The sequence below is a fragment of the Mercenaria mercenaria genome, chromosome 2 (genome assembly GCF_021730395.1).
Source record: "Mercenaria mercenaria strain notata chromosome 2, MADL_Memer_1, whole genome shotgun sequence".
Taxonomy (NCBI): domain Eukaryota; kingdom Metazoa; phylum Mollusca; class Bivalvia; order Venerida; family Veneridae; genus Mercenaria; species Mercenaria mercenaria.
Genome location: NC_069362.1, coordinates 109,571,253 through 109,598,172, shown reverse-complemented (window position 1 = coordinate 109,598,172; position 26,920 = coordinate 109,571,253). Strand labels below are relative to the sequence as shown.

General features: G+C 37.1%; 2 protein-coding genes across 2 annotated transcripts; one reads left to right on the top strand and one right to left on the bottom strand.

Annotated features, from left to right (window-relative positions):
• Positions 1 to 2,874: 2,874 nt before the first annotated feature.
• LOC123564880 (aquaporin-8-like) lies at positions 2,875 to 19,141 on the bottom strand. The gene is made up of 6 exons (XM_045358788.2): positions 19,025 to 19,141; positions 16,864 to 17,103; positions 7,577 to 7,703; positions 7,105 to 7,352; positions 6,576 to 6,725; positions 2,875 to 5,577 (listed from the first exon to the last, which is right to left on the bottom strand). Exons 2-6 carry the CDS (start codon positions 17,085 to 17,087, stop codon positions 5,523 to 5,525), a joined length of 804 nt encoding a protein of 267 aa, XP_045214723.2. The 5' UTR covers positions 17,088 to 17,103; positions 19,025 to 19,141; the 3' UTR covers positions 2,875 to 5,522.
• A 3,247-nt stretch (positions 19,142 to 22,388) lies between these two features.
• LOC128555339 (uncharacterized) lies at positions 22,389 to 26,479 on the top strand. Its single transcript, XM_053537516.1, has 2 exons — positions 22,389 to 23,723; positions 26,039 to 26,479. The coding sequence occupies exon 1, from the start codon at positions 22,478 to 22,480 to the stop codon at positions 23,483 to 23,485; it is 1,008 nt and encodes a 335-aa protein (XP_053393491.1). The 5' UTR covers positions 22,389 to 22,477; the 3' UTR covers positions 23,486 to 23,723; positions 26,039 to 26,479.
• The last annotated feature ends 441 nt before the right edge of the window (positions 26,480 to 26,920 follow it).

Here is a 26,920-nt window from a genome sequence, read left to right as displayed (position 1 = left end):
ATTATGATGTGTGTGAATATTAATTTAACTTCAGATATATATCAGTCATACGGTATATTATAGATATACAACTTTGCGTCATGTCTGAATAGTACGTATAATGTTGTCCCGTTGTCCGTTTTGCCCAGATAAATCGTGTGAATGAGCTTTACATAATGTACATATCACGTATTTTTATCAAAATTTTCAGAAGTTTTAAACAAGATGGGGCTAGCCGCGTGCTTCACAAAATTTCGAGCTAATCAAGAATAAGAAACAGTAAAGATATGATGTAACTTCGTACTGCGTTGCCCTGAGAATAATAGTTAGAAACAGAATCTTGCACCTGCAATAACCAACATTTTTCAGTATTCTGTGGACAATGGATCACTACCTACAGACCGGAGAAATGCCAACATTAGTCCAGTGTTCAAAAACTGGGACAGACACCTTGCAGAAAATTACCGTCCTGTGAGCCTAACAACTGTTTTGTGTAAAGCATTAGAACACTTTATATGTGGTCATATACTAAAACATTTTGAACATTTTTCTATACTCACAGATAGAAATCACGGTTTTAGATCAGGGTACTCAACAGAAACAAAGTTATTAGTAACTATAAATAACTTATAAGTATCTTATGATAAAAAAAAATAGCAAGAAGATATAGCAATATTAGATTTTTCTAAAGCTTTCGTCACCGTCCCATACGATATATTATTACAAAAACTAGAAAATTACGGCGTTGGTGGAAATTTACTTCACTGGCTATCATCTTTTCTAAATGTTGTTGTAGAAGGAGAACACTCGGTGACGTTGATGTTAAATCCGGAGTACCTCAAGGAACAGTCCCAAGCCCCCTTATGTTTTTATACCATATAAACGATCTTACAACTTCTGAAAAATCTACAGTACGCCTGTTTGCTGATGATTGTTTATTATACAGATCCATCCGTTCACGGGACGACCATCTCCTACTACAGAATGATCTACATGAACTTGAAAAATGGGCGAATTTATGGGGTATGAAGTTTAATGCCAAGAAGTTTTATATTTTAAGCGTCCGCAAGAGGTCAAATTTCTTCTATGAACTAGATAAAACCATCTTATAGCAAGTGGACTCAAATTCCTACCTCGGATTGACTCTATCAAAGGATCTAACATGGGAAACACATAAAACCAGTATATGTGAAAAGAAAATTCAACTTTGGGATTTTTAAAAAGGAATCTTAGGAACTGTTCCCAAGACTGTATTTCTCTTGTTCGGTCTTCACTTGAGTATAGGTCGGTTATCTTAGGGTGGGGTCCCTACTACGTTAGGGATATCAACTCCCTGGAGAAAATTCAACGCCACTTGGCAATGTTGATTTGAAAGATTACCACTCCAAAGAAGAGGGGTGCGTGGTGGATATGTTATAAAGACTCAACCTGGACAGCTTACAGAAAAGAAGACAACAGGCAATACTAATATTTATTTCTGAAATTATTAGGAGTATGGTGCCGGCAATACCAGTATTAAACAGAAGACGAATACGTCCTAAATCATAATTGACAGTATTAGTTCAAACATTGTAAAAACAATTTTGTGTTGTGTGATCTGTCAAGTTGCCACTTACCTTGCAACATATTTATTTTATTGTGTTGTGTGATCTGTCAAGTTGCCACTTACCTTGCAACATATTCATTTTAGTACATATTCATTTTATTGTGTTGTGTGATCTGTCAAGTTGCCACTTACCTTGCAACATATTCATTTTATTGTGTTATGTGATCTGTCAAGTTGCCACTTACCTTGCAAAGTACTCATTTTATCGTTTTGTATGATCTGTCATGTTGTTACTTCTACTGTTTTGTTATCACGGCAGCGTATGTCTCTTTGTACATTCAGTCAGAATTGTTTTATTTCAATCTTTTCAGATTGTTCAGCAAGACATGTTGTGCTAATGGTACTGTTTACTTTTCCAGCTTGAAAATTTTAGCGTGGGCACTGGTGCCAATACTTAAGCATACATTTTTACTATTTTACTACCGCCAATCAAACCGAGCCCACAATATTTAATTTTCTGCCATTGAGGGCGACCTGCGGCTATTTCATTGATATAACGATCACTTCTCGAATTATTCAAACCGCCGTCTAACATTTACTGGTAAACAATTTTGTATCCGATAGTTCATTTTGATACAACAACATCAGATAAGAAACTCTAGAAATAATCTTCGGTCCGTGCATTTTACCATTACTGAAGCAGATATTGGATTCAAACTTCCGAGAGTGTACGAAAAGTGGTAAAATAATCAAGCATAGGAGATAATCGGAAGACAATGACTATATGATACTCCTCATAAAATAAACAAACGCGTTTGTTAAACATGGACAGTTCCAAACTGAAGGGGATCAATGCTCAAAAATAATGACAAAATACACTACATATCGCATATCCGTTGCCCTGACCAACCTATAAACCGAGCCAGTCTATTTTATAAGTACAACAACACTGCTGACCCATTTAAACGAGGAATAGTGTAGGGCTTCTTTAACTCGAAACACCGAGTGCACCGACACCCATTTTTTTCGTGCGACTATCATTTAATTACGTGATTCCCCGGAGTTATATTTACACATATCTACACATATCACTGTACATCTGTATTTTACATTCTGTTAGCTCGGTGGTCTAGCGGTAACACGCGCTGGTCTGGATCCATGCTGGCCGCAAATGCACTATGTTGGTTTTCTCATGGTACGGCTCATATTTGATATTGAAAAAACTTCTCTTAGAATAACCTTGATTCCGTGACACCACATGAACAGTTTACTCATTTAAAGTGGGGAAACGTTGCTCTGAAACCCAGTAGGCCTATGTCAATGAAGCTATTAAAAATATGACAAAAACGGAATTTTCAAAGCATACCACTTTATTGAAACATTGTTTTAACAATATATAAAGAAGAAGCAATATATACTTTCAACACGACTGCACTGAATTTTCAATTCTAATATATTTATCTCTGTTAAAACACACAGACTCTTACGCTAGAATGACGTCACGTAAATATGCGGTGACGCCATAGTTTTTGTTGCGACGAAGAAAGAGCGTTTCTATATTTTATCTACTGTTTTATATTAGAATCGAAATAATTTATAACAAAAGAGTGTTTTAACTATTTATACACTCGGGCTGTAATATGTCTTACAATTAATTTAACTCGGGCTGCGCCCGACGTATAAACGCCCATCATGCATAAATAGTGTTAAAGCACTCTTTTGCTATAAATTATTTCTTAAATGAAACACCGTCTTATCAATATATAAAGAAGCAGCGATATTCACTTACAACATGGCTGCACTGAATTTTCAAAAGAAACATTGTCTTTTCAATATATAAAGAAGCAGCGATATAAACTTTCAACATGGCTGCACTGAATTTTCAAATGAAACATTGTCTTATCAATATATAAAGAAGCAGCGATATACACTTTCAACATGACTGCACTGAATTTTCAAATGAAACATTGTCTTATCAATATATAAAGAAGCAGCGATATACACTTTCAACATGACTGCACTGCATTTTCAAATGAAACATTGTCTTATCAATATATAAAGAAGCAACGATATACACCTTCAGCATGTCTGGCATAGTTTGCAAAGATAATGTAGCGTTGATCACATTTTCATATACTATGCCAAAGAAGTATAAAACACCTTTTTATAGCTCTTTGACTATGCAAAATAAAAGAATAAATAATGTAGTGTTTACTTTTTTCCGTTCCGTATTTTACATTATTGAGAAACAGAATTAAACCAAGTTGATGACTATATTTGCTGTTGTTGTTTTACCGGTACTTAAAATTGGTGTAAAATAAATCACCCTTCCCACTACGTTTTTACAGTAGATCTCTAATCTATAATCCTTGCTTTTTTTATGATCGGCACCTCCCGTGATACGATAAGCGGAGATAGCCGAACCATAACGATCTGCAACACTCGCTAAAAAATATTCGACAGTGATCGATATTTAGCTAGACGGTCGAAGGGAGACAACAAGGTATAGCGTTGATCTCAATAAACAAGGAAAGATAATAGAATCGATTTTTGCCCAGTTCTTCAGTATGAAAGAAACAGCGATATCCACTTTCAACATGACTGCACTGAATTTTCAAATGAAACATTGTCTTATCAATATATAAAGAAGCAGCGATATACACTTTCAACATGACTGCACTGAATGTTCAAATGAAACATTGTCTTATCAGTATATAAAGAAGCAGCGATATACACTTTCAACATGACTGCACTGAATGTTCAAAAGAAACATTGTCTTATCAGTATATAAAGAAGCAGCGATATACACTTTCAACATGACTGCACTGAATGTTCAAATGAAACATTGTCTTATCAATATATAAAGAAGCAGCGATATACACTTTCAACATGACTGCACTGAATGCTCAAATGAAACATTGTCTTATCAATATATAAAGAAGCAGCGATATACACTTTCAACATGACTGCACTGAATTTTCAAATTAAACATTGTCTTATCAATATATAAAGAAGCAGCGATATACACTTTCAACATGACTGCACTGAATTTTCAAATTAAACATTGTCTTATCAATATATAAAGAAGCAACGATATACACTTTCAACATGACTGCACTGAATTTTCAAATTAAACATTGTCTTATCAATATATAAAGAAGCAACGATATACACCTTCAGCATGCCTGGCATAGTTTGCAAAGATAATAGCGTAGACAAGTGATGAAAAGGGACATGCATACGGGGTATCTGGCTCTGATGTTCTGTTCAATTCAATAGCACCATCTGATTTCGGCCGTCAGCTTTTACGGCGTTTATCGTATTACTTTAGAGATATTGAATGTTACGATTATACTGATATTATATGAGCATTAGATGTAGATTAGTACAATTTTCCGTCTGCTTAAAATAAAATAAATCATATGAGCCGCGCCATGAGAAAACCAACATAGTGCGTTTGCGACCAGCATGGATCCAGACCAGCCTGCGCATCCACACAGTCTGGTCAGGATCCATGCTGTTCGCTTCAAAGCCTATTGCAATTAGAGAAACCGTTAGCGAACAGCATGGATCCTTACCAGACTGCGCGGATGCACAGGCTGGTCTGGATCCATGCTGGTCGCAAACGCACTATGTTGGTTTGTTTTCTCATGGTGCGGCTCATATGATTTCTTTTATTTTATGCAGACGGAAAATTGTACTAATCTACATCTTATGTCGCAGTGGCATACACATTGTGGCTCAAAAGGCACCGAGGCTTATCACTGAAGTGCCGACCTTCTGACAGAGGTCCTAGTGCCTGTTCTAACTGTACGATTTGTTTCAGACAAGAATGCAAACACAGAGTCAACTTGCTTCGAGCGCCCGAAGGTAGCTATGTCAATGTGCCATGAATATGTGAATGATATACATTCCCGAAGAATAAGTCCTTGTGGTGCAAACTTTAATTATTACTAATCCAGCCAGATATATGAAATATCTTTACATCTTTTTCATATTACACCGTTTCTGCCCGGGCTATCCAACGTTGATTCGCAGAAGTGAAAAATAATCTGGAATATTAAACATGACAACATTTTAGTTATACATACATAATGGTACACGCATAAATTTTAAGATCTGAACTGTCAAAAGTTTTTTTTCAAAGTTTCATGTTCCAAAGTATTATCTCTTGTAGCATTCTGTTGCGCTTTACATGATACTAATCATATAATTAACATGTCAAGGCATTAAACTTCATTTATAATTTCCGGTATGTTATAATGCTTGCCGTCTTTACTTTTTCTTAAACATACACCTGGAGGCAGATATATCAAGGAATACACTTGCCGTACACAGTGGTATACGTTTTGTTGAATAAGAAGTATACTTTATTTCAAAACTGTATAATTTCGTCACAAATAGGACTCCGTAGAATCCAAAGTGCAAATAAAACATCATATGACTTTGGTGAATTTATCACTTTGAATTTATGTAAGTGTAACTGTGCAAGGTAACTATACACCTTTTAAACCATGAGTGGTTCTATTCATACGCCAATAGCGTGCTGTTATTCTAAATAAAATTTACATATTTATCTTCAAGCTACAGGTTCATGTGAGAATGAAAATGTTTTACAATTTATAGTTAATGTACAATTATTTTCAGAGAACATCTTAAAAGTTCCGTCTGTACATTTTTTAACTTTTACCCTGCTAAATTTTCAAAATGGACTAGTCTATCATTCAGTTTGGGCAGTACCATTTATTATTCGAAGGAGTGTTCACTGAAAATATACTGACTGAATAGCCACAGTGCGAACCATGATCAGCCTGCACTAATCGCAAAGGCAGAATCACTTGCCGCCAGCAGGCTAAAGGTTAATATTCATATTTTGCATATTGAAAGATGTTGACCTTTCCTTCATAAATAGGAAAATGTATTTGAAAGGTGAGCTTTTATTAAAAATAACGAATTAAATCTTTGAAACTAGAAGGTTCGAATGGAAGTTCGATGGAGTTCAGAATTTGCAAAAAAAAAAACCCAGAGCCATGCAGCTGTTTGAACTTACTTGTATAACAAAGCTGCCAAGATGGCACCGAGAATCGGACCAACCCAGTAAATATAATGGTATTCCCACGCATCGTCTAAAACCGCACTTGCCACAATGGCCGGTCCAATGGCTCTAGCCGGGTTCATGGAAGCTCCAGTCAACCGAACTCTGAACAAGAAATAACAGGTATTTACGTGTTTCTTTTGACTTAAAAGCTAATTGGAAAAGTTTGTTGTTTTATTTTTTCAGTTATAAAGCCTGGACCTAGCTGGATTCATAGATGCTCTCCTTAGAATAATCTGAGTTTGACTTGAAAGATATTTCTGACAGTTTTCAAATTTGGCAGCATATGTAAAATAAGTCAATGTCAAGTGGTAACTATAATCTCATGTTGTTGCATCAATATAACAAATGTGTCAAATCAAATTTCTTATTTCTAAGTTGTTGAACTAGAGACTACAATGAAACTTGTCCAGCACTACAATCTGACAAAGAATGTCCGTCAATTCCTTTATTCTATTCTGCTAAATTTTAAAGAGATTCATACCCGGCCATGATGTCCGCAGCCACGGCGAACCCTATAGCCAGGGGTGCCAACGAAGTCTTGGTTTTCGGATTTACAGCTGACATCAGCACTGTGAATACTAGAACTGTAGTCAACACCAGTTCTATCAGCAACCCCCAGCCTGGCTCAACACTTTCTGTTGCGACTGTTTCTGAGGCGGGGATATAAAACTTTCCAAGGTGGTGAACCCCTCCCCCTATCATAGAATATACGCCTTTAGGTAAAGTACCCTGAAACAGAGAGCTTTGATATAGCTAGGCAAAACATCATACTAATCAAACTGACTGTTGCACAATCTCTTTCTTGCTGCACATATACAACTAACTTTTATTGTATAGAAAACTTCCAATATCTTTTTGAAAAAAGCTAGTCATGACGTATTATAGCGGGTATAAAGATTTAATATTATATAAGGCACTCTTTTGTTTCTTTTAATATTTGAAAATATACGTACCCTGACCAGCGAAGCGCCAAGTATCCCACCCACTATTTGTGCAATGATATAAGCAGGAGCAAGGACTACCGGCAGTCCGCCAGCCAGTGTGACTCCCAACGTAACGGCAGGATTGAAATGTCCACCACTGAAGATAAAGTTATAACATAGTTTTATTGTTATGACAGTAACATAGAAAACATTGGCGACCTTGAAAATTTTAAGGGCAAACAGATCACATATTTGTAGCAAAAGGTATCACTTTAAAGGTTAAGAAACTGAGTACTGTGAAATTATTTTTATTCGCGTAGGACGAATTTTCGCGTATTTCGCGCTAGGACCGATGCGCGAATTAAAGACCGCGCTTTTATTATTTTTTAATTTTATATTCATTCCTAAAATTGAAAATGCGCGAATTAAAGCCTGCGCGAAACAGCTCTTTTTCACATTTGCGCGAAATTTCATGCTAGCGAATTTAAATGATTTTACAGTATTGTATGAATGCGCTTTTCGTGGGAACTACCCTCTTTAAGCAAGACATACATAAAACATCTCTTTCTGAAATGATTAAGATCCAGGTTACCATTGTTTTGTTGTAAACGACAGAACTTAGGTCAGAAACTCAGCTTGACAAAGTGATTAGCAACAATATCAGGGGCGTTCCAGGATGATTTTGAACTTACGCCAGATATGAGCAGAACAGCTTTAAACCAAGCAGAGATGCTGCGAGTGTGGGGTAGGTGAGAGAGGGCGAATCTGTCTCCTGGCGGACTGGGTTTTGGGGCCTCCCCCTTGAAAATGTTGAAAGGTTTTCGGCAAGAGATGCGCTCTCTTTCTATATCTATATTTCAGAGTTGATATATTTTGTTTATCACATATGTGCTACATATTACAAAGATTATCATTTAAATTCATAGTTTATTACTCCGCTCATGCTTACTGGCAGGGATCGTGAAGTAAAACTGCAACTGGAACAGCCCCGGATATTTTGAGGAATATAACCATTTTTCGTATAGAGTCCTATGTAACTTTATCTTGGTGTTTCTATCGCTCTGGCACGATACTTGGCCGTACTAGTATTCATTAATAATTTATCTAAGGCCACACCAAATTGAAAAGTTGTTCATCGGATTTTTTTCTGAAAAAAATTGAGGCGGCGAGCGAAAAAATAATTTAAATATTTGTTTTTGTTTTTGAGAAAATCAGGAGCGAGCGAAGAGCGAAGAAATATATTTGTCTTGTTTTGGCTCTCGATTAACTAATAAAAACCTAAAAATAGAATGTGTAGCCCTTTTACATTAGAAATAATTCACCAAGGATAGAGAAAACACGATACATTTTGGTTTGGGTACATTTTAACCCACAGACGCACAACAAAGCAAACTCATGGAAATGTAATAACACTGGCATACAGTTCAGTGTAATCAAATAATGTATGTGTTTGTCAATGCTGTTAGTAATAGAAAGAGCATTGAAACTCGAGGGTAAACGATTTGTACGAGGGGGCGTAGCCCCCGAGTATAAATCGTTTACCTGAGAGTTTTAATGTTCTTTCTGTTTTGTATCATAGCCATCCATATATGGTAGTTGTAGGCGTTCCACATTGCCATATACAGCAGTTCAGTGAGTACTTAAAATCCTTGCTTTACAAATGTGTAAAGCCCAGGTAAAATAAACCAATGCTAGAGCAGAAAATCAATAAAATACACTTCGCTGTCTACTGTTCCAGACACGCTGGCATACTTTCCTATCCAACAGTGCGGTAACTAGCGTGCGGGTATTAAATACCCGCACACTTTTAGTTACCGCACCCTGTACTCAGTGTATACGAATTACCTGCACCAAATTTGTTAAGAAAAAACACCGAGCTATGATACAAGAAAATATGTATCATACAACAATGCAGAAGTCTACACCAGAAGAAACTTTTCCCACAACTCTCATTTGAATTTTGACAGAGTTATGCCACTTTTTAACTTAGATTTTTTTGGTTAAAGTTTTATATAATGTCCAATATCTCTGTTACTTTCAAAGCTATTGACTGGTATGCCCCTTTCACTGGCAAAGCTCTAATTCAGTGTCAAGCACTGAGAAAATTCGAGCATGCTGTCTTACAGATCGACATCTCCTTCTTGTTCTAACTTTAAACTTTCTTAACAGATTGAATTTGTTGAAACAAAGTCTCAATTAAGGTTTGAAATGATGGTTAACGTGCATTAACATTATTCTACTCGAGGACTGAAAAAAACTAAAGCTCTAAATTGGTCTGAACACAATTCATAGTGTAAATTCCTTACCCCATCCACTTTCGTATAAAAATACTGATCATTTTGACAGGAAAAACAGAAAACAGAAATGCATCAATATGTATTTACCCTTACCAAAAAAATGTAGATTGATGTTATCAAATAAACTAGTGTGTATTTTCATCCAATTTTCAATGAAATAAGTCCGATTTTAGTAGCAAATTAATTTGGCAAACATTGGAAGAAAATGGCGTAACTGCGTAAGGGAAGATAACTTTAACACAACTGAATATATTATAAGTGCCCCGATGTATTATAGACGAAATGTATTATTTTTGATTATATTACATTTTAGAACAATCTGGGACTGGAATTATAAGCATTTGTACGCTGTTACGTCCGTAAAAAGTAGCGCACCAAAAAATTTTGCCTTGAATTTTTTTTGTGTGTCTGAAAATATACGAGCGGCAAATCCAATGAACAACTTTTTAATTTGGTGTGGCCTAAGATTTAAAATGTTTAATACCTAGTTTGCAGATTTTTCCTTGAATTTCTTCGATACAACAATAAATAACAAAATGAATTATGCTAGAAAAATCAAGAGTTACGCGAATTGCTCTATACAAAACTCTCCAGGATACAACAACTTGAAATAAACAGGTACAGTAGATATATATAGTTATGTTTCAAAATATTTGTGTCATTTTTCTATGACATATTTTATTTTGCAACTACAAGACCCGCTCAGGCATATTGTGTATGACCAAAGGGGCCTAACAATGAGGCTGTTAGGGTAAAACTTACTTAATCCAAACTGCTACACACGTGAACAAAAAAAAATCGCCTATTCGAACCGTGTGCAACTAGTTTTTTGTTGCTATCGTTTATGAAATCTTCGTCAATGTTTAATTTAACGCATGACTTCTGCATCCGCATTATAACAGGATTTTGATAAATTATCTACGGAAGGCCGTTAGTGCCAGGTGCGTTTCATATATTAACTCTAAATTTCGACTTATCTTGCCCTTTTATTCGTAAAATTTGAACGTCTGTCCGTCTGTCAAAGGCCAAAAATGTAATGGACGACTTTTGACTCTTCAAAATGGAATCATCTATCTACACATTCATATTTTACCGAACATGTAGCGACTTGAACATGTACAACTATACATCAATATATGACCTATCCCACAGTCTCTAGAGCTACTCCAGATTTCATCCTGTGTCGAAGATAAATACCAATTTTTTTCATTTACAGTATGTTCAGGTGGCAGGGGCTCGAACTAGGTCGAATACCTATCAGATAGGGGCAAAATAGGGAAATATTCTAAGTTTGAATACTTCCCGGTCACCTTCTTTGACTTCTCCTCAAAATCTAGATCTATCCAGACTCATTACAACACATTCATGTAGGGTATGTTAATATTTACTTGCCATATGGACTCAAACTAGGTCGAAAACCTTCCAGACTTAAACATGGTTTATACCCCAGTCACACATATGGCACGGATAGCTACATCTAGCCACGGATAGAAACGCAGTAATCCGTATCGATCTGCACCTGAGCCGTACCCTAAAGTAGTACTTCGTATCAATCCGTTCCAATCCGTACGCTCAGGTACGGATCGATACGGTTTACTACGTTTCTATCCGTGGCTAGTCGTATGGCTATCCGCGCCGTATGTGTGACTGGGGTATTAAACAGTGATACGGCTTTATGGGCAAACACTGTCCGGTCATCATAATCATATGACCCTGTAGGGCTACCCGATGGATACAAAAGGTACGTAATATTGACCAGGACCTATACATTAACGTAAACTATTGTAGTTAGTAACTCGAAATTTCGAAATACGTAACTCGAAATTTCGAGTCAGTAACCCGAAACTTCGTGTTAATAAATAACATACACCTGGCACTTATCAGGGTCGTATCTGGCATATGCCTGTGCGCACAATTCAATTACGTCACGTTGAAAACGAAAAGGCTTAAAGTACTAAAAACGTAATAAAATGAAAGCCTAATGAGGTTATAAACAATATAATCTTAATGAGATTATCAAATTCGTTATCGAAGTGTTAGACCGATATGTGCTTTTTAATAATCGTGAATAAAGAAAAACATAACAAGAGTGCAAGAATGTCACAATATACGCCCGTCACAGCAAATTTCTTTACTCTAGCACCCGTATTTGCAAATGGAATTTTAATTTTGTGGTTGTTTAGTAATAACTGTAAGTGTTTTGTTTTTCTAAGTCCACAAAAAAAATCCTTACCAGGTAGAGATACCTTAAAATACACCTAAAATTGGAAAGTAACATCTATGCTGTACCACAGAAAAGTGGTCTTAGTTTTTCCCTACGGTCAATTATAAAAAAGTTACAATATAAGTTATTTATAGTAACAACTAAGGGAAGTTAATCTTAAAAAAAAAAAAAAAAAAAAAAAAAAATTGTAAGTCCTCACAAAAATCTTTACCAGGTAGAGACTGGTCAAAATACACCTCAAAATTGGATGTAGCATGCATGTTGTACTACAGAAAAGTGGTCTCGATTTTTCCCTACGACTAGTAATGAAAAAGTTACAATATAAGCTATTTATAGTAACAACAAAGGGAAGTAATTCTACAGAAGGGAACTGCGCATGACACTTCGTCTCATGATGGTGTATAATTGTGTCAAGTTACATCATAATCCCTCCATGCATGAAGAAGAAATGCTTCGGACAAAGTCATTCTTGTATCTGACCTTTGGCCTCTAAGTGTGACCTTGACCTTAGACCTAGGGACCTGGTTCTTGCGCATGACACTACGTCTCGTGGTGGTGAACATTTGTGCCAAGTTATATCAAAATCCCTCTATGCATGAAGAAGAAATGCTCCGGACAAGGTTTTCATTCTTGTATCCTTTGACCTCTAAGTGTGACCTTGACCTTAGACCTAGAGACCTGGTTCTTGCGCATGACACTCCGCCTCATGGTGGTGAACATTTGTGCCAAGTTATATCAAAATCCCTCTATGCATGAAGAAGAAATGCTCCGGACAAAGTTTTCATTCTTGTATCCTTTGACCTCTAAGTGTGACCTTGACCTTAGACCTAGGGACCTGGTTCTTGCGCATGACACTCCTTCTCATGATGATGAACAATTGTGCTAACTTTCATCAAAATCCCTCTATGCATGAAGAAGATATGCTCCGGACAAAGTCATTCTTGAATTTGACCTTTGACCTCTAAGTGTGACCTTGACCTTAGACCTAGGGACCTGGTTCTTGCGCATGAGACTCCGTCTCATGATGGTGAACAACTGTGCCAAGTTTCATCAAAATCCCTTCATGCATGTAGAAGATATGCTCCGGACAAAGTCTGTGGACGCCGCCCGCCGACCCGCCCGCCAGGGGCGTTCCCATAATACGTCCCATTTTTCAAACGGGCGTATAAAAAGTAAGTGTAGATTTCATGAAAGCATAGAGCAGAGAAAACACAGCAAGAGACACAGATCGCCAATACGAAACACGTACGCTCGTACAAGTACACAAACTGACAGCAAGGACAATTCGAAAGGATAAATGAGCCTAGGAAAGGCAAGTGGCAAGACATCTGAACGATACATCTACTTATATCTTTCATCTTTCTAAATCATATGCTGCTTACAAAGAAGTAATTTTACAGATGAAAGCTGATCTTACTGACAGTGTTTACTTTTCTGTGTATCATGCTTTAATTTTGCAGTTCTCATAATCATCAATTGTCATGAGCAGAATCAATAGGCCTATTATTGTAACCAATAGCGCAAAAAGTGAACAAACCTCAAATAGTGAGTACGGACATAACAACTGGCGTCGATAACCTTTCATTAATTATTTCAAATATCGTATATTTTTAATTGAACTTGTTAAGGTTTTCAAAACCACGTCATAAGATGTTGATTACACATGTGTATATAGGGCATCACTTGGTTCAAGTTTTCTGTAGAAGAAATTTCGCACTGATATGAGCCGTGCCATGGGAAAACCAACAAAGTGGGTTTGCGACCAGCATGGATCCAGACCAGCCTGCGCATCCGCGCAGTCTGGTCAGGATCCATGCTGTTCGCTAACAGTATCTGTAATTCCAGTAGGCTTTGAAAGCGAACAGCATGGATCCTGACCAGACCGCGCGGATGCGCAGGCTGGTCTGGATCCATGCTGGTCGCAAACTCACTATGTTGGTTTTCTCATGGCGCGGCTCAATTATGTCTCACAAGCCCAAGTGGCAAACTTTGGAGGAAACAATTCCGACAATGTAAGTGAAGCAAGTGTATTAATGCCGTGGGAAAGATGCAGGTAATATTGTCAGTTAAAGTAAACTTGCAATATTTTACAAGATGTCTCAAAAGAACTATCCAGCATTTAATAGTGTTTAGTGCTGGGAGGAAGACCCCGGACGCATCCTTCGGTCATAACTTTAGCCATGAACTGGTAGCTGGATAAAGCCATGAATTGTTAACAAAGCCCTCTTATTAAAAAATAGACACCTCGTGAACATACAAAAATACGAGAGACCATATCTCAAAGCTATCCTAGATTTGAAAACATGAACAATTACTACATATAGTTTATGTAAACATACGATTAACAGTACTATACAATAGGTTAAAAATAAGACAAAATGCATGTTAACCTAAAACAGTACAAATATTTATTGCTAGTACAAGAAGTCTAGTCAATGACTTACATTTTTAAAATATACATGTATGCTAGTGGATGTTTTAGATTTAGAGCACCAATTCAGAGGATTCATTTTGTCACAAACACCAACTTGCGATACTCTGTCAAAAAAGAGATCTATTGTGCATATCATGTGAGGAAGCCATCGAGCTGGCTTATGAAAGGTCGGTGGTTCCACTTAGGTGGCCGCCCGTGGTGAAATAATGCACGGAGGGGCACCTGGGGCGTTTCTCCAGCATCAAAGCTTGAAAGTTCCCCTATGACCTAAATTTGTGTCGGTGCGTAGTTATACCCAACAAATCTATTGTCCATGCAAGTTTCTACGGCAACGACCAGGCGCTCGTTTCTATCAACATACCAACATAACACTATGTATGTCCACTGAACCTCGAATCCTCGATGTACTCATTTTGTGGATATCGGAAATTTCATTTGCCCCCCCCCCCCCCCCCCCCCCCCCAAAAAAAAAAAAAAAACACAAAAAAACAGGAAACCCATCTCACTCTGCTGTTCAAGTTTCAAATGACACGTGTTTTATTGGTAAATCAAGAGAGCAGCAGGAGAACAAAAATGATCGACCGATGTCTCAAGTAAGAAAAAAAAAGTTACTCTAAACATAACACCTTTACCAGTGTGTGTGTCTGTGTTCGGGTTTAACGTCTTTTTCAACAATTTTTCAGTCATATAAACGACGGCCCTTTGCCAGTATATTAAAATATTTTAATGGTTGCAATTAAATTTATCAATGTACATGTATATCCAAATCTGGATACCGAAATACCATTTAGCAATATACGCAGTTTGAATTTGCGTTGTTGTTTACGTTTACTGGGAAAAAAAAAATACGTTTCGCGTGAGAAAACTTGAAATATTTGCAATGTGTGGGTAGATACATACGGAAGATCATTAGTGTTAATATATTACCAATTATGATACTTTCATGCAACATAATTTTTCAATAATAAAAGTATATCTACCGATTCAGCTGGGTTTTTTTTCTATTTTCATTTTATAGAATGCATATTATCAAAAAAATATAGATCTAATAAAATATTTGTTGAATATCATATAAAGATAAAATGCGTATATCGAATGCGGATATTTAGTCAAAGGAAAATCATGAATGATAGATATATATTTTGACGCAGTTGTATAACATATATTAAAGTATATTATATAAAATTTGGACAGATATTCTATAGAATCTCTTATGCTTTGAATATGCTTTTGTCATCTCATCAAATTTTACTTCCTGCTGATATGAAGACATTGCGCGTTTTAGTAACAGTTCGGTACAGAAATATGCAATCGCACAAATAAGGAACGAGGGTATGGTCCTTCAGAAATTCTAATCGAACCAGTGGTGGAGCCATCTGATCTATTGGCGTAATAGAAGATAGGTTATTGAACACTATTTTTAAACTGGAGACTCACTACAGTGGTCAAAATCTAGGCAAATTTTTGTTTTACATTTCGTAGTGGATGTATTTTGGAAAAATGAGGGAATGTAGCCTCTGGTGAATTATATATTTTAGTATGAATAACAATACCAAGTCACATAGGTGAGATTTGAGTAAGCAAAACAAATACGACCCATAATTTTCTCTTCATTTGATACTCTGAAATGGGTCTTACTATATATGTGTAGGAGCTCTATGAAAACTGCCCATTTTATATATACATGTAATATATTAGGGAAAATATTAAGGATCGTCCACCCAAAAGCACAGATTTAGCCGTTTAAACGGAGGCTGAATCAGAATGTAATATTTCTTAACCTTTAGCCTGCTGGAGGCAATTGGTTGTGCCTTTGTGACCAGTGCAGACCAAGATCAGCCTGCACGGATCATGGTCTGCACTGTTCGCTATTCAGTCAGTAAATTTTCAGTGAACACCCCTTCGAATAATAAATGGTATTGCCCAAAGTGAATGATGGGCCAGTCCATTTCAGAAATTTAGCTGGGTAACGGTTAAACTGTTAAAAATTTTATTGAAATTAATATCCTGGTGATCCTTTTTACCAATAAATATGTAATAACGTTCATAGCCAGCATGAAGGTATAGGAGTAATTATCACCTTATCTTTCTTCAATCTTTAAATTTCTAAACTGTCTCTTTCAAACGTTCTTTTGCATTTTAAATATTTTGAAGCCATATTGTAAAATTGTGGTGTAAAATATATATATATACAAATTAAAAGAAAAAAACACACATTTATTTCGACACGTGAAGTATAGGTGCTTGTGTTTCAAAATTAAGTAAATTCAAGATTGCGTCAGACTGTAGCATTTATCTATATAATTTAAAGTAAATTAATAATTATAAATTTGTTCATTTTAGACACCGACATGAAACTTACCTTATTTCACCTAACCCCATGATAAGTAGAGCAAAAGTGAGCCCATGACCCAGGGCCACACTAGTAATTTCCCCACTGAGAAACGCACAACATCCAACAAACACGAACAGTGTCACACCAACCATTTCAGCTATTAAAGGCCTCCATATCCTATCAAAGGAGGACCTCTCGTGCTCACTGGCTACTAAATTGTCTCTCTTTATCAAATGGTCCGTTTCAGACATCGTCTTTATTGTGCGTCTGTAACATACAGTTTGCAAAATGAGTTAACACAGAAAAACAACTTGTCCAATCTACATGCTATAATCAATAAATAAACTACCTAGCGGTATATCCAATCTTTTCTTTATAATAACGCACATACTACACTTCGGTACATGTTAAAATTGAATTTTAAAGGTAGTCAGTCATATATAAGCAACATCTTTTAGAACAAAAATATCCATTGCATAGTGTTAGAATCCTGTTAAAAAGATATATATTTTGAAGGAACTGTGGGGGCGAGGGGAGGGGGTGTTAACGTCGCACCGACACAATAATAGGTCATATGGCGACTTTCCAGCTTTAATTGTGGCGGAAGATCATATGTGCCCCTCCGTCCTGTTATGATTCGAGGCTTCTGTTAAACCAGGGGCCCGGTTAGCTCAGTTGGTAGAGCACCTGACTTGCAAGCAGGGGGTCGTAGATTCGAGTCCTACTCTGGGTAGATGATTTTCACACCAAAATACAACATTGGCGACGAGGTAAATTGGAAAGTGCGGGCTACAGTGGCCAGTTTATGTAGAGCATGCGGTTTGCAGTGGCTATACTCTGTTGGAAGCTGAACAGTTGATGTCCCGCTCTGCAATTCCACTGTAAAGGTAGGCTACGTGGCCATTTATTTAGAGCATGCGGTATTTGCAGAGGCTATACTCTGTTGGGAGCTGAACAGTTGATGCCTCGCTCTCATAATGGTTCCACGATAAGGTTTAAGCCTTCAAAATTAAAGTGAGGAGGACTGTAGTGATTCGAGGCTTCTGGTCAACCAGGAGCCCCGTTAGCTCAGTTGGTAAAGCACCTGACTTGCAAGCAGGGGGTCGTAGGTTCGAGTCCTACACTGGGTAGATGATTTTCTCACCAAATCACAACAGTCCTTTATTTCAATACGGGCAGGCACTTGGGTAGAACTACCGACCTCCCGCTGGAGCTGGATATCTCCCTCACATGAACAATTCACGTGAGGCTCGAACCCACATTGGTGAGGGGTAATAATAATCTATAAGAAACTTGCATTTCTAATGAATTTTAGTTAAATACATGTACACAGTATTTTTATCAAATTTAAACTAATACTGAAATAACTATATCCTATGGAAGCCCTGGAGGGCCAATTGATTTCCGTACTTCCCACTTCTAACTTTTGCACTTCTCACATCCAACTTTTTGACTTCCTACTTCTAACTTCTGCACTTCTGACTTCTAACTTCCACACTTCTGACTTCCAACTTCCTGACTTTCGACCTCTGATTTCCAACTTCCACACTTCTTACTTCCGACTTCTTGACTTCATACTTCCTTCTTCTAACTTCCGCACTTCTGACTTCTAACTTCCGCACTTCTAATTTCCAACTTCCTGACTTTCGACTTCTGATTTCCAATTTCCACACTTCTTACTTCCGACTTTTTTTACTTCTTACTTCCCTCTTCTAACTTCCGCACTTCTGACTTCTAACTTCCGCTCTTCTAACTTCCTGACTTTCGACTTCTGATTTCCAGCTTCCACACTTCTTACTTCCGACTTCTTGACTTCTTACTTGCCACTTCTAACTTCTGCACTTCTGACTTCTAACTTCCACACATCTGACTTCTAACTTCCTGACTTATTACTTCCAACTTCCAACTTTCCCTCTTTGGAAGTCGGAAGTAAGAAGTGTGGAAGTTGGAAGTCGGAAGTAAGAAGTCAGGAGTGCGGAAGTTAGAAGTCAGAAGTGTGGAAGTTAGAAGTAGGAAGTAGGAAGTCAAGAAGTTGGAAGTGAGAAGTGCAAAAGATAGAAGTCAGAAGTGGGAAGTACGGGAATTAATTGTCCCTCCAGGGCTTCCATAATATCCAGATTTTAAAACATCTAAATTGTATTAGCGATGAATGAACACAAATACTGATTAAAACAAATCCGTTACTTACTCTGATTAACCACCTTTAAGTTCACTGATGCATACCTGTGTAGGACAGTAAATTATTTTGTCAGTGAAAAATCTTGGACATTTTTTTCACAATAATCTTATATATAGCACTTTAAAACACGGTTGTGATGTAATCCTTTGTTAGTTTTGTCCATTATATAGGTTATTGTACCGATACCGCTCAATGCACACGATTATTTTACTATACCTGTCCATTATTAACCTGTAACTGTCCATTCTTAAAATAATGGATACTTTAAGAATGGACAGGTACAGGTTAATAATGGACAGGTCTAGTAACAACCTTGTACGTTGAAAGGTGTGAGTACATCAGACTATGAAATTCGAAAGTTTCGAAATATAAACTGCAACGTTTTTTTCTTCTTCAGAATTTGTAGCTGCAATAAAAAAACCTGAAAGGGAAAGGATGATTTTAACCCAATGTGCCAAAAGTAATTACCGAATGTTAGTTTATTTGTTTGTTTTGGGTTTAACGCCGTTTTTTCAACAGTATTTCAGTCATGTAACGGCGGGCAGTTAACCTAACCAGTGTTCCTGGATTCTGTACCAGTACAACCTGTTCTCCGCAAGTAATGCCAACTTCCCCACATGAATCACAGGTGGAGGACTAATGATTTCAGACACAATGTCGTCTATCGAATAGCCACGGAGAACATACGTCCCACCCGAGGATCGAACTCACGACCCCGCGATCCGTAGACCGAAGCTCTACCTACACCGACGCTCTACCTACTGAGCTAAGCGGGCGGGCTGAATGTTACTTTAAATTTTAAACCGTTAGAAAGTAGTAAAGTCCTCTTTGTGTACTCCTGAATCGCAATAGAAAAGTATCGCAGATAAATAACCTGGTATGACATTTTCAGTAGAAAATATATGAAAATAGGCAACGTAATGTAAAAACAAGAGCTGTCGGGGGACAGCAGCGCTCGACTATTCAACAGCCTTGTCAAATGAATGAATATTAAAAGTCGAAAAGGGGGCATAATTCTGTAAAATTGCAAAAAGGGTTATGGAACCTGTGCAATGCATATCAGTACATGACAATGGACAATTGTATAAGTTTCAATCCATTCCCATTAGAGGGTACTGAGATACTAGCTTACATACAAAAATTTAACCAACAACTGCTTAGTCGAAAAAATAGCATAATTTTGTAAAAATGCAAAGTAGAGTTATAACACCTGAGCACTGCATATCAGATCATTACAGTGAACAAGAGTGTGGCGTTTCAATCCATTTCAATTAGTAGGTACTGAAATACCAGCTTACATATAAAACCTTAATCAAAAATTTCAAAGTTGTAAAAGGGGCACCCTCTAGCCCCGGGTTGAGCAGAACTCAACATTTACACATGTTATAAGTACCAGAATGTAATTTACAGACATTCGCAGATGTGTTTATACGGCGGTGCACATGGAACCTTCAATGATGCACAGAGTGCAATTCCATGAAAGCGGATAAAATAATAATTGGGCCCTAAACGAGAAAACAATGGGCAGAATTAAACAAACTGGAGTCCAAAAGCTCTACCTATTCTTTGAATAGTCGAGGTAAAAACCTAATTTTCCTTTCTTTTTCAAATGCTGCAGACCTATATTTCTCATGCAGTGTTCGTGTAAAATTGATTAAATTTTTGCCATAACTGACATTTGTTGCAGTCCTACCCAGAAATGTGCAATTTATTTTACCTTTCTACTGCAAAAAAAAACAAAAAAAAACAAAAACAAAAAACAACAACAACGACAAAAAGAAAGAAAAAGAAAAAGCGTCAAGTTCCCTAAAGTTTTACTGCATGTTTCGGTATTTCGGATTTCGGTATTACCGGAAAATTTGGCCGTAATGATCTTAATTTAACAATACATTTTTTTTTTTGCATTTTATTTTAATAACGATGTTTTTTTATGGTAATAACGAAATATTTTCTCGTAAAACGAGATACGAGACATAACTAGAAAAGATCTCATATGATACGTGTAATTTTCTTCTAATAAAATTGATAAAATACCTCGTAATTACGAGATAAGAACGATTGTTTTGTAATAATGATATAAAATACATACATACATTTCAGAATGTCTTCACCTGGACCCGTCATTTATATAAAACTGCAAACTCAGCACGAACAAAGCATGGACAACTATTTATACATCATACGGCCAAGTTAAATTTTACTTTTTGTAAAGGTACTTCAAATCATTCATAAATATTACACAACAAGATATGTTCGAAACTTTCCTAAGAATCAGCACTGAATATCCTTTTTGTTTAAAAAACTTAATTGCCAGAAATATTTATATGCAATCTAATTTAAACTCTATTTGACTTGGTATTTTTACTTAGCACAGAGACACAAATCGATGAATTGTCTTTGCCTCAAAGAGAACAATATTAGAGACATTATATAATATCACGACAATCTTGATTTTTTCGTGAGGACCGTGTTTTAAGTCAGAGAAAAGCCTCAAACTATCCATTATGTGAAAGAATGGACAATCTCGGCGCGTTGCGCCTCGATTTGTCCATTCTTTCACATAATGGACAGTTTTCGGCTTTTCTCCTTTACATACAATACATCTCTGTGATTCATAACACAAAATATCATGTTCACACACACTATTTCCGAAGATATTAAAATAATCCGCAGGAGATAAGCCAGAGGTTCTTAAAACATGTCTTTGAAGAGGAAATAATCACCAATTTTATCCAGTATGAAATGGCTAGCATAGAATATCATGTATTCTTGTATTAGAACATTAACTTGAGCATCATGTAAAAAATGATGTGTGTTCTATATTTTACGTAACACGTGTGATATACCCAAGGTCGTTGAACTATACTATATGCAGCTTTAATGTCAGCAGTGTTAACGGAACATACTAACGTTGTGTAGGCCTAAGTGACGTCACTTGCTCAATGTCGGTTATTTAGGTAATGTTTACAGTGGGACAATAATTAATTTAGCAGCGCCTTGGTAGTAAAGGTATAAATGAATTTTATTTCATAAATAAACTTACCTGACGTTACAGTCTGGATTTGTCTTTCCGTATACCGTGATCCGTATTATAGCCCTACCCGGAAGTGAACTGTTTACCTCGACACCGTTCACTTCCGACACATGGCTTGTATATTCAGTTTGTTCTTTCTTGCGAAAGTATTCGCATCGTATAAGCAACCGTGGTCGCATACTATTAAAAAATTTTCATATGTTAGTGTGAATATTTTATTATTTTACTTTTTCTTCGCAATGGCATCGAACAAATCGATGGAAGAGGGCGAGTGCCCCTCAGATAATAACGCGGAGGATAATTTTTCAGACGGGTCGGATGGGACAAACCTATCGGCGTCATTACCATTACAGGAAAGTGGGTCTGTAAAAACTAAAAAGAAATCTCACAAGTCGAGATATAGTACTTTAGAAAAAAGATTTACAGCAATGGAATCAATGTTACAAAAATTAATTGAAAGAGATCAAATGTTTCAGAAGGGAACACATCCCAGTTCTTGTCATTCGGACACTGATTTTTTGTCACAAAGACAACAAAGACATGACTCTGAGGTGGAGGATGATACAGTCTCAATCCATGCACCTAGAGAACAATTCTCACCAAGAGAACCTCGCCTGTCGGATGCTGAATCCGATTCAGATTCTCATTTTTCCCGTCACAAAGACGATTCTTCAAATGTTAACTGTTCTGCTGCCTTGGGTGAAAATTTGACAGAGGCTCAAAAGAAAGATCTTTATGAAATGTTTGGCGACGACGGCCTTGTCAAGAAAAGTGATAAAAAGGAGGGTCTTGTGCTAGACAGTTCTCAAATAGACGTTCTGAACAGTAGTTATAGATGTAAAGAACCAAATTTTTTAACATCTTTTTCAGAGGAAAATTTTGATTTATTCCCTGTGGACAGTGAGTCAGAAAAATTGCTTCAAGTACCCTCGCTTGATTCATTGATAGAGTGCTGTTTAACCAAAAAGTACGGTAACAAGGCATCTTTCACCAAAGGTACTAAAGGTAAAACTCTTTTCACTCAACCCGCTAAAATGGTTGAAAAGATAGGTTATAGAGGCCAACAGGCCGCAAGACTTGGACTGGTAATTCAAATGTACATACAGCAGAGCCTAGGAAACCTGTTACAGTTTCTGCAGTCGGACAAGTTCAGTAAAGATCAGGCTACACAGCAGGTGAAAGACATTTTTGCTATGTCGACAAAATGTCTTGATCAGATTGGTAGAGCAGGGGCATTTCACCACATTATAAGAAGATCTGTCGCTATATCAGACACTAGCCTCTACGAACAGCCAAATAATCTAGAATTCTCAAATCTGCCTCTTACAGGAGATGGTGTGTTTGGTGCAGAACTGGAGTCTTTGCTAAAATCACGTAAAGATAATAAGAAACAAGTTGAGGAGTTGATTCCCGACATTAAAAAGAAAGATTATTAACGCAAGTTTTCAGGAACTCTACCTGAAACGAACAAAAGACCTACACTTAATAAAGATGACAAGTCGTACAATTCTGGTTCTGCAAACTGGAACAATTTTCGGATCCCCAAGTTATCCCGGGACAGATTTGAAGGTAGACAGTCCTCTTTTCGGACAAGGGGTGGCTATGGAAACTACCACAAACGCTCCTCAACCTCAACTAGAGGAAGAGTGGGTAAAACAGATGAAAAATGACAATGTAAGTATTATTGCAAAAAACCCGGAGATACCCGTAGGGGGGAGACTGTCTCATTTCCTTACAGAGTGGGAGAAAATAACCACAGACAAATGGGTTTTAGAAATTATAAAGACAGGTTACAAGTTGGAATTTTTAAGAAAACCACCTTTTTTAGGAAAAAAACCTACCAATTTCCTTTAAAATTTCAAGAAATCATAAAACAGGAAATAAACAACCTTTTAAAGAAAAACGCTGTAGAAATAGTAGACCAAAAGAAAATACATTCAGGTTTCTACAGCACATTGTTTCTAGTGCCAAAAAAGAATGGGGAAATGAGACCAGTAATCAATTTGAAGCCCCTCAACGAGTATCTCCGCAAGCAACATTTCAAGATGGATACCTTGTCAAAAGTTCTAAATCTGGTAACCAAAAACGACTGGGCATTAACGATCGATTTAAAAGATGCATACTTCCATGTCAAAATTTTCAAAGGCCATCGTCAGTTTCTTCGGTTTCAATTTCAGGGAGTAGTCTATCAGTTTCGAGCTCTTTGCTTCGGCCCAACAAGTGCTCCCAGGGTATTTGTAAAAGTAACATCAGTTGTGGTAGCACATTTACGAAAGCACAATATTCGTCTAGCAAGTTACTTGGACGATTGGCTGGCAGCAAACAAACAAAGAAAGTATCTTTTGGAAGATCGATCGTCAATTCTCAGTCTCCTTTATCAGCTAGGATTCATTGTAAACAAAACAAAGTCACAATTAATCCCAGTTCAGAATCTAACTTACATAGGAAGCCGATTCGATCTAGACAAAGGCTTAGTTTATCCAACAGAAGTAAGATTGAAAAACTTAAAATTAGCTGTTCTAAATATGTTACAAGGACAAAACTCGGCGAGGCATTATCTGATCCTTCTAGGTATGATAGCGTCTTGTCTATAACTAGTCCCAAATGCACGATTGTTCATGAGACCAATCCAGCTTCATCTTCTGCAAAACTGGAGTCCTTCAAGGATGGAATTGTCTGTAAAAATTCCAGTTACACAGAAGATGACCTCACATCTGAATTGGTGGTTGTCGGATCACAACATATACTTGGGCAGATCTTTGCAGAAAGATCAGTTTCCAATTACACTGACCACCGATGCCAGCAGCAAATGGGGCTGGGGAGGTCACATGAACAATTTGACATGTCAAGGTCAATGGAGCAATTATCAGAAACTAATGCACATAAATTGTTTGGAAATGATGGCAGTTCAATTCAGTTTACAGCATTTCCCCTCCCACCTGAAGGGCTGCAATGTTCTGATCAGATCAGACAATGTGGCAGTGTGCCAATACATAAACCATCAAGGGGGGACAAAGTTTGTTCAACTGTGCAAATTAACAATGAAACTTTTGACATTAGCTTTGGAAAACAAGATATCATTAAAAGCAGTGCATGTTATGGGAAAAAAGAACATTCTGGCAGATACATTAAGCAGACAGAAAATCAGGGAAACAGAGTGGGCCTTGAACAGTGCAGTAGTCTGGAAAATTTTCAGTTGCTGGGGTCAACCAAATATAGACCTATTTGCAACTTTCCAGAACAAGAAGACGCCTCTATTCTGCTCATGGACTCCACATCCTCTAGCATATGCTATGGATGCCCTGTCAATTGTTTGGCAGAACATGTTTGTATATGCATTCCCACCTCTACAGTTAATACCCAGAGTTCTGAATCATTTCCAAACATTTCATTGTACAATGATCCTAATTGCTCCTCAGTGGCCACGACAGCATTGGTATCCAAAACTTCTAGATCTCTTGAAAGCATGTCCACTGAAACTACCATACAGTCAGGAATTGTTGACACAATGCAACGGGAGAATATCCCATCCTCATCCGGAAACACTTCATCTGACTGCATGGTTGCTATCGACTGACGTTTCTCTTCAACAGGATTTTCTAGCGACACAAGAAAGTTACTCGCTAAATCCTGGAGAAAAGGAACACAAAAGGATTATTTTGGGGGGTTCGTTTTGAGGAGTTTGCGCTTTTGGTGCGTTGCATTCCCTGTTTGATATTTTTCTTTGTTTTTATTGTCGTTCAAAAGAGATTGATCCGTATCTTGCCTCTTTAGCAGAATGTGCAGATTTTCTGACACACCTGTTTTAAAGCGTCTTAGTTATAAGACAATCAATGGTTACAGATCAATGCTTTCATCTGTTTTGGCCCCAGTTGAGAATATTCCTGTTGGTCAGCAACCTTTCGTCATTCGTTTACTTAAAGCAGTGTTTAACAAAAGACCTCCCATTAAAAAACTTATACCTGAATGGGATCTTTTACTCATTTTAGGATGTCTGAAGAAATCTCCATTCGAGCCGTTGAAGGATGCATCCTTGAAGTTTCTGACTTGGAAAACCTGCTTTCTCCTGGCGATAACAACATTTAGACGTTGCAGTGATCTTCAAGCGCTACAACTAGGAGAAGGATCGGTAAATGTTCAAAAACATGGGGTTACATTCTTAAGATCAGGATTATCTAAACAGGACAGACCTAGTCATTTTGGTCAAAGCATTTTTGTACCTGCTTTGCCGAATAACAAGCTTTTAAACCCTAAACGTTGTCTAGCCTATTACTTGAAACATACAGAACAGTTCAGACAAAGTGAAACAAGAGATGATGTTGTCAAGCTATTCTTAGCTTTAAACAAGCCACATAGACCAGTGTCTCCTCAAACAATCTCTAGATGGATAGTACAGTTGATAAAATTCTGTTATCAAGAAGAAAACAAACCTGTTGGGAAGGTCAGGGGACAATCTACACGTAATATAGGCCCATCTTGGGCATTGTTCAAGGGCGTATCTTTACAACGAATCATGGAGGCTGCTGATTGGTCAAGGGAGACCACTTTTACAAAGTATTATTTAAAACCTGTTTCAGTTGATTTTTTAAATGAGTAAACAACTCATATGTCTGGTTCATTCTTTCTTGCGGATCGCATCATGTGTACATATTATTGTGATTAATGAAACTATGTGTGAATTTGGTGATGTTTACCAATATAGATACGAGGGATATACAGTTGTCAATATATGTGTTGTTTAAACATGAAGTACAACAATATTAAACCAGTGGAAGTGTAACAGCAATTTATTAATTTATCACTTGTTGTACAGTGGATCCACCTATGATTATTAGGCGAGTAATGAATTTTTTATTATATAGTAAGCTATG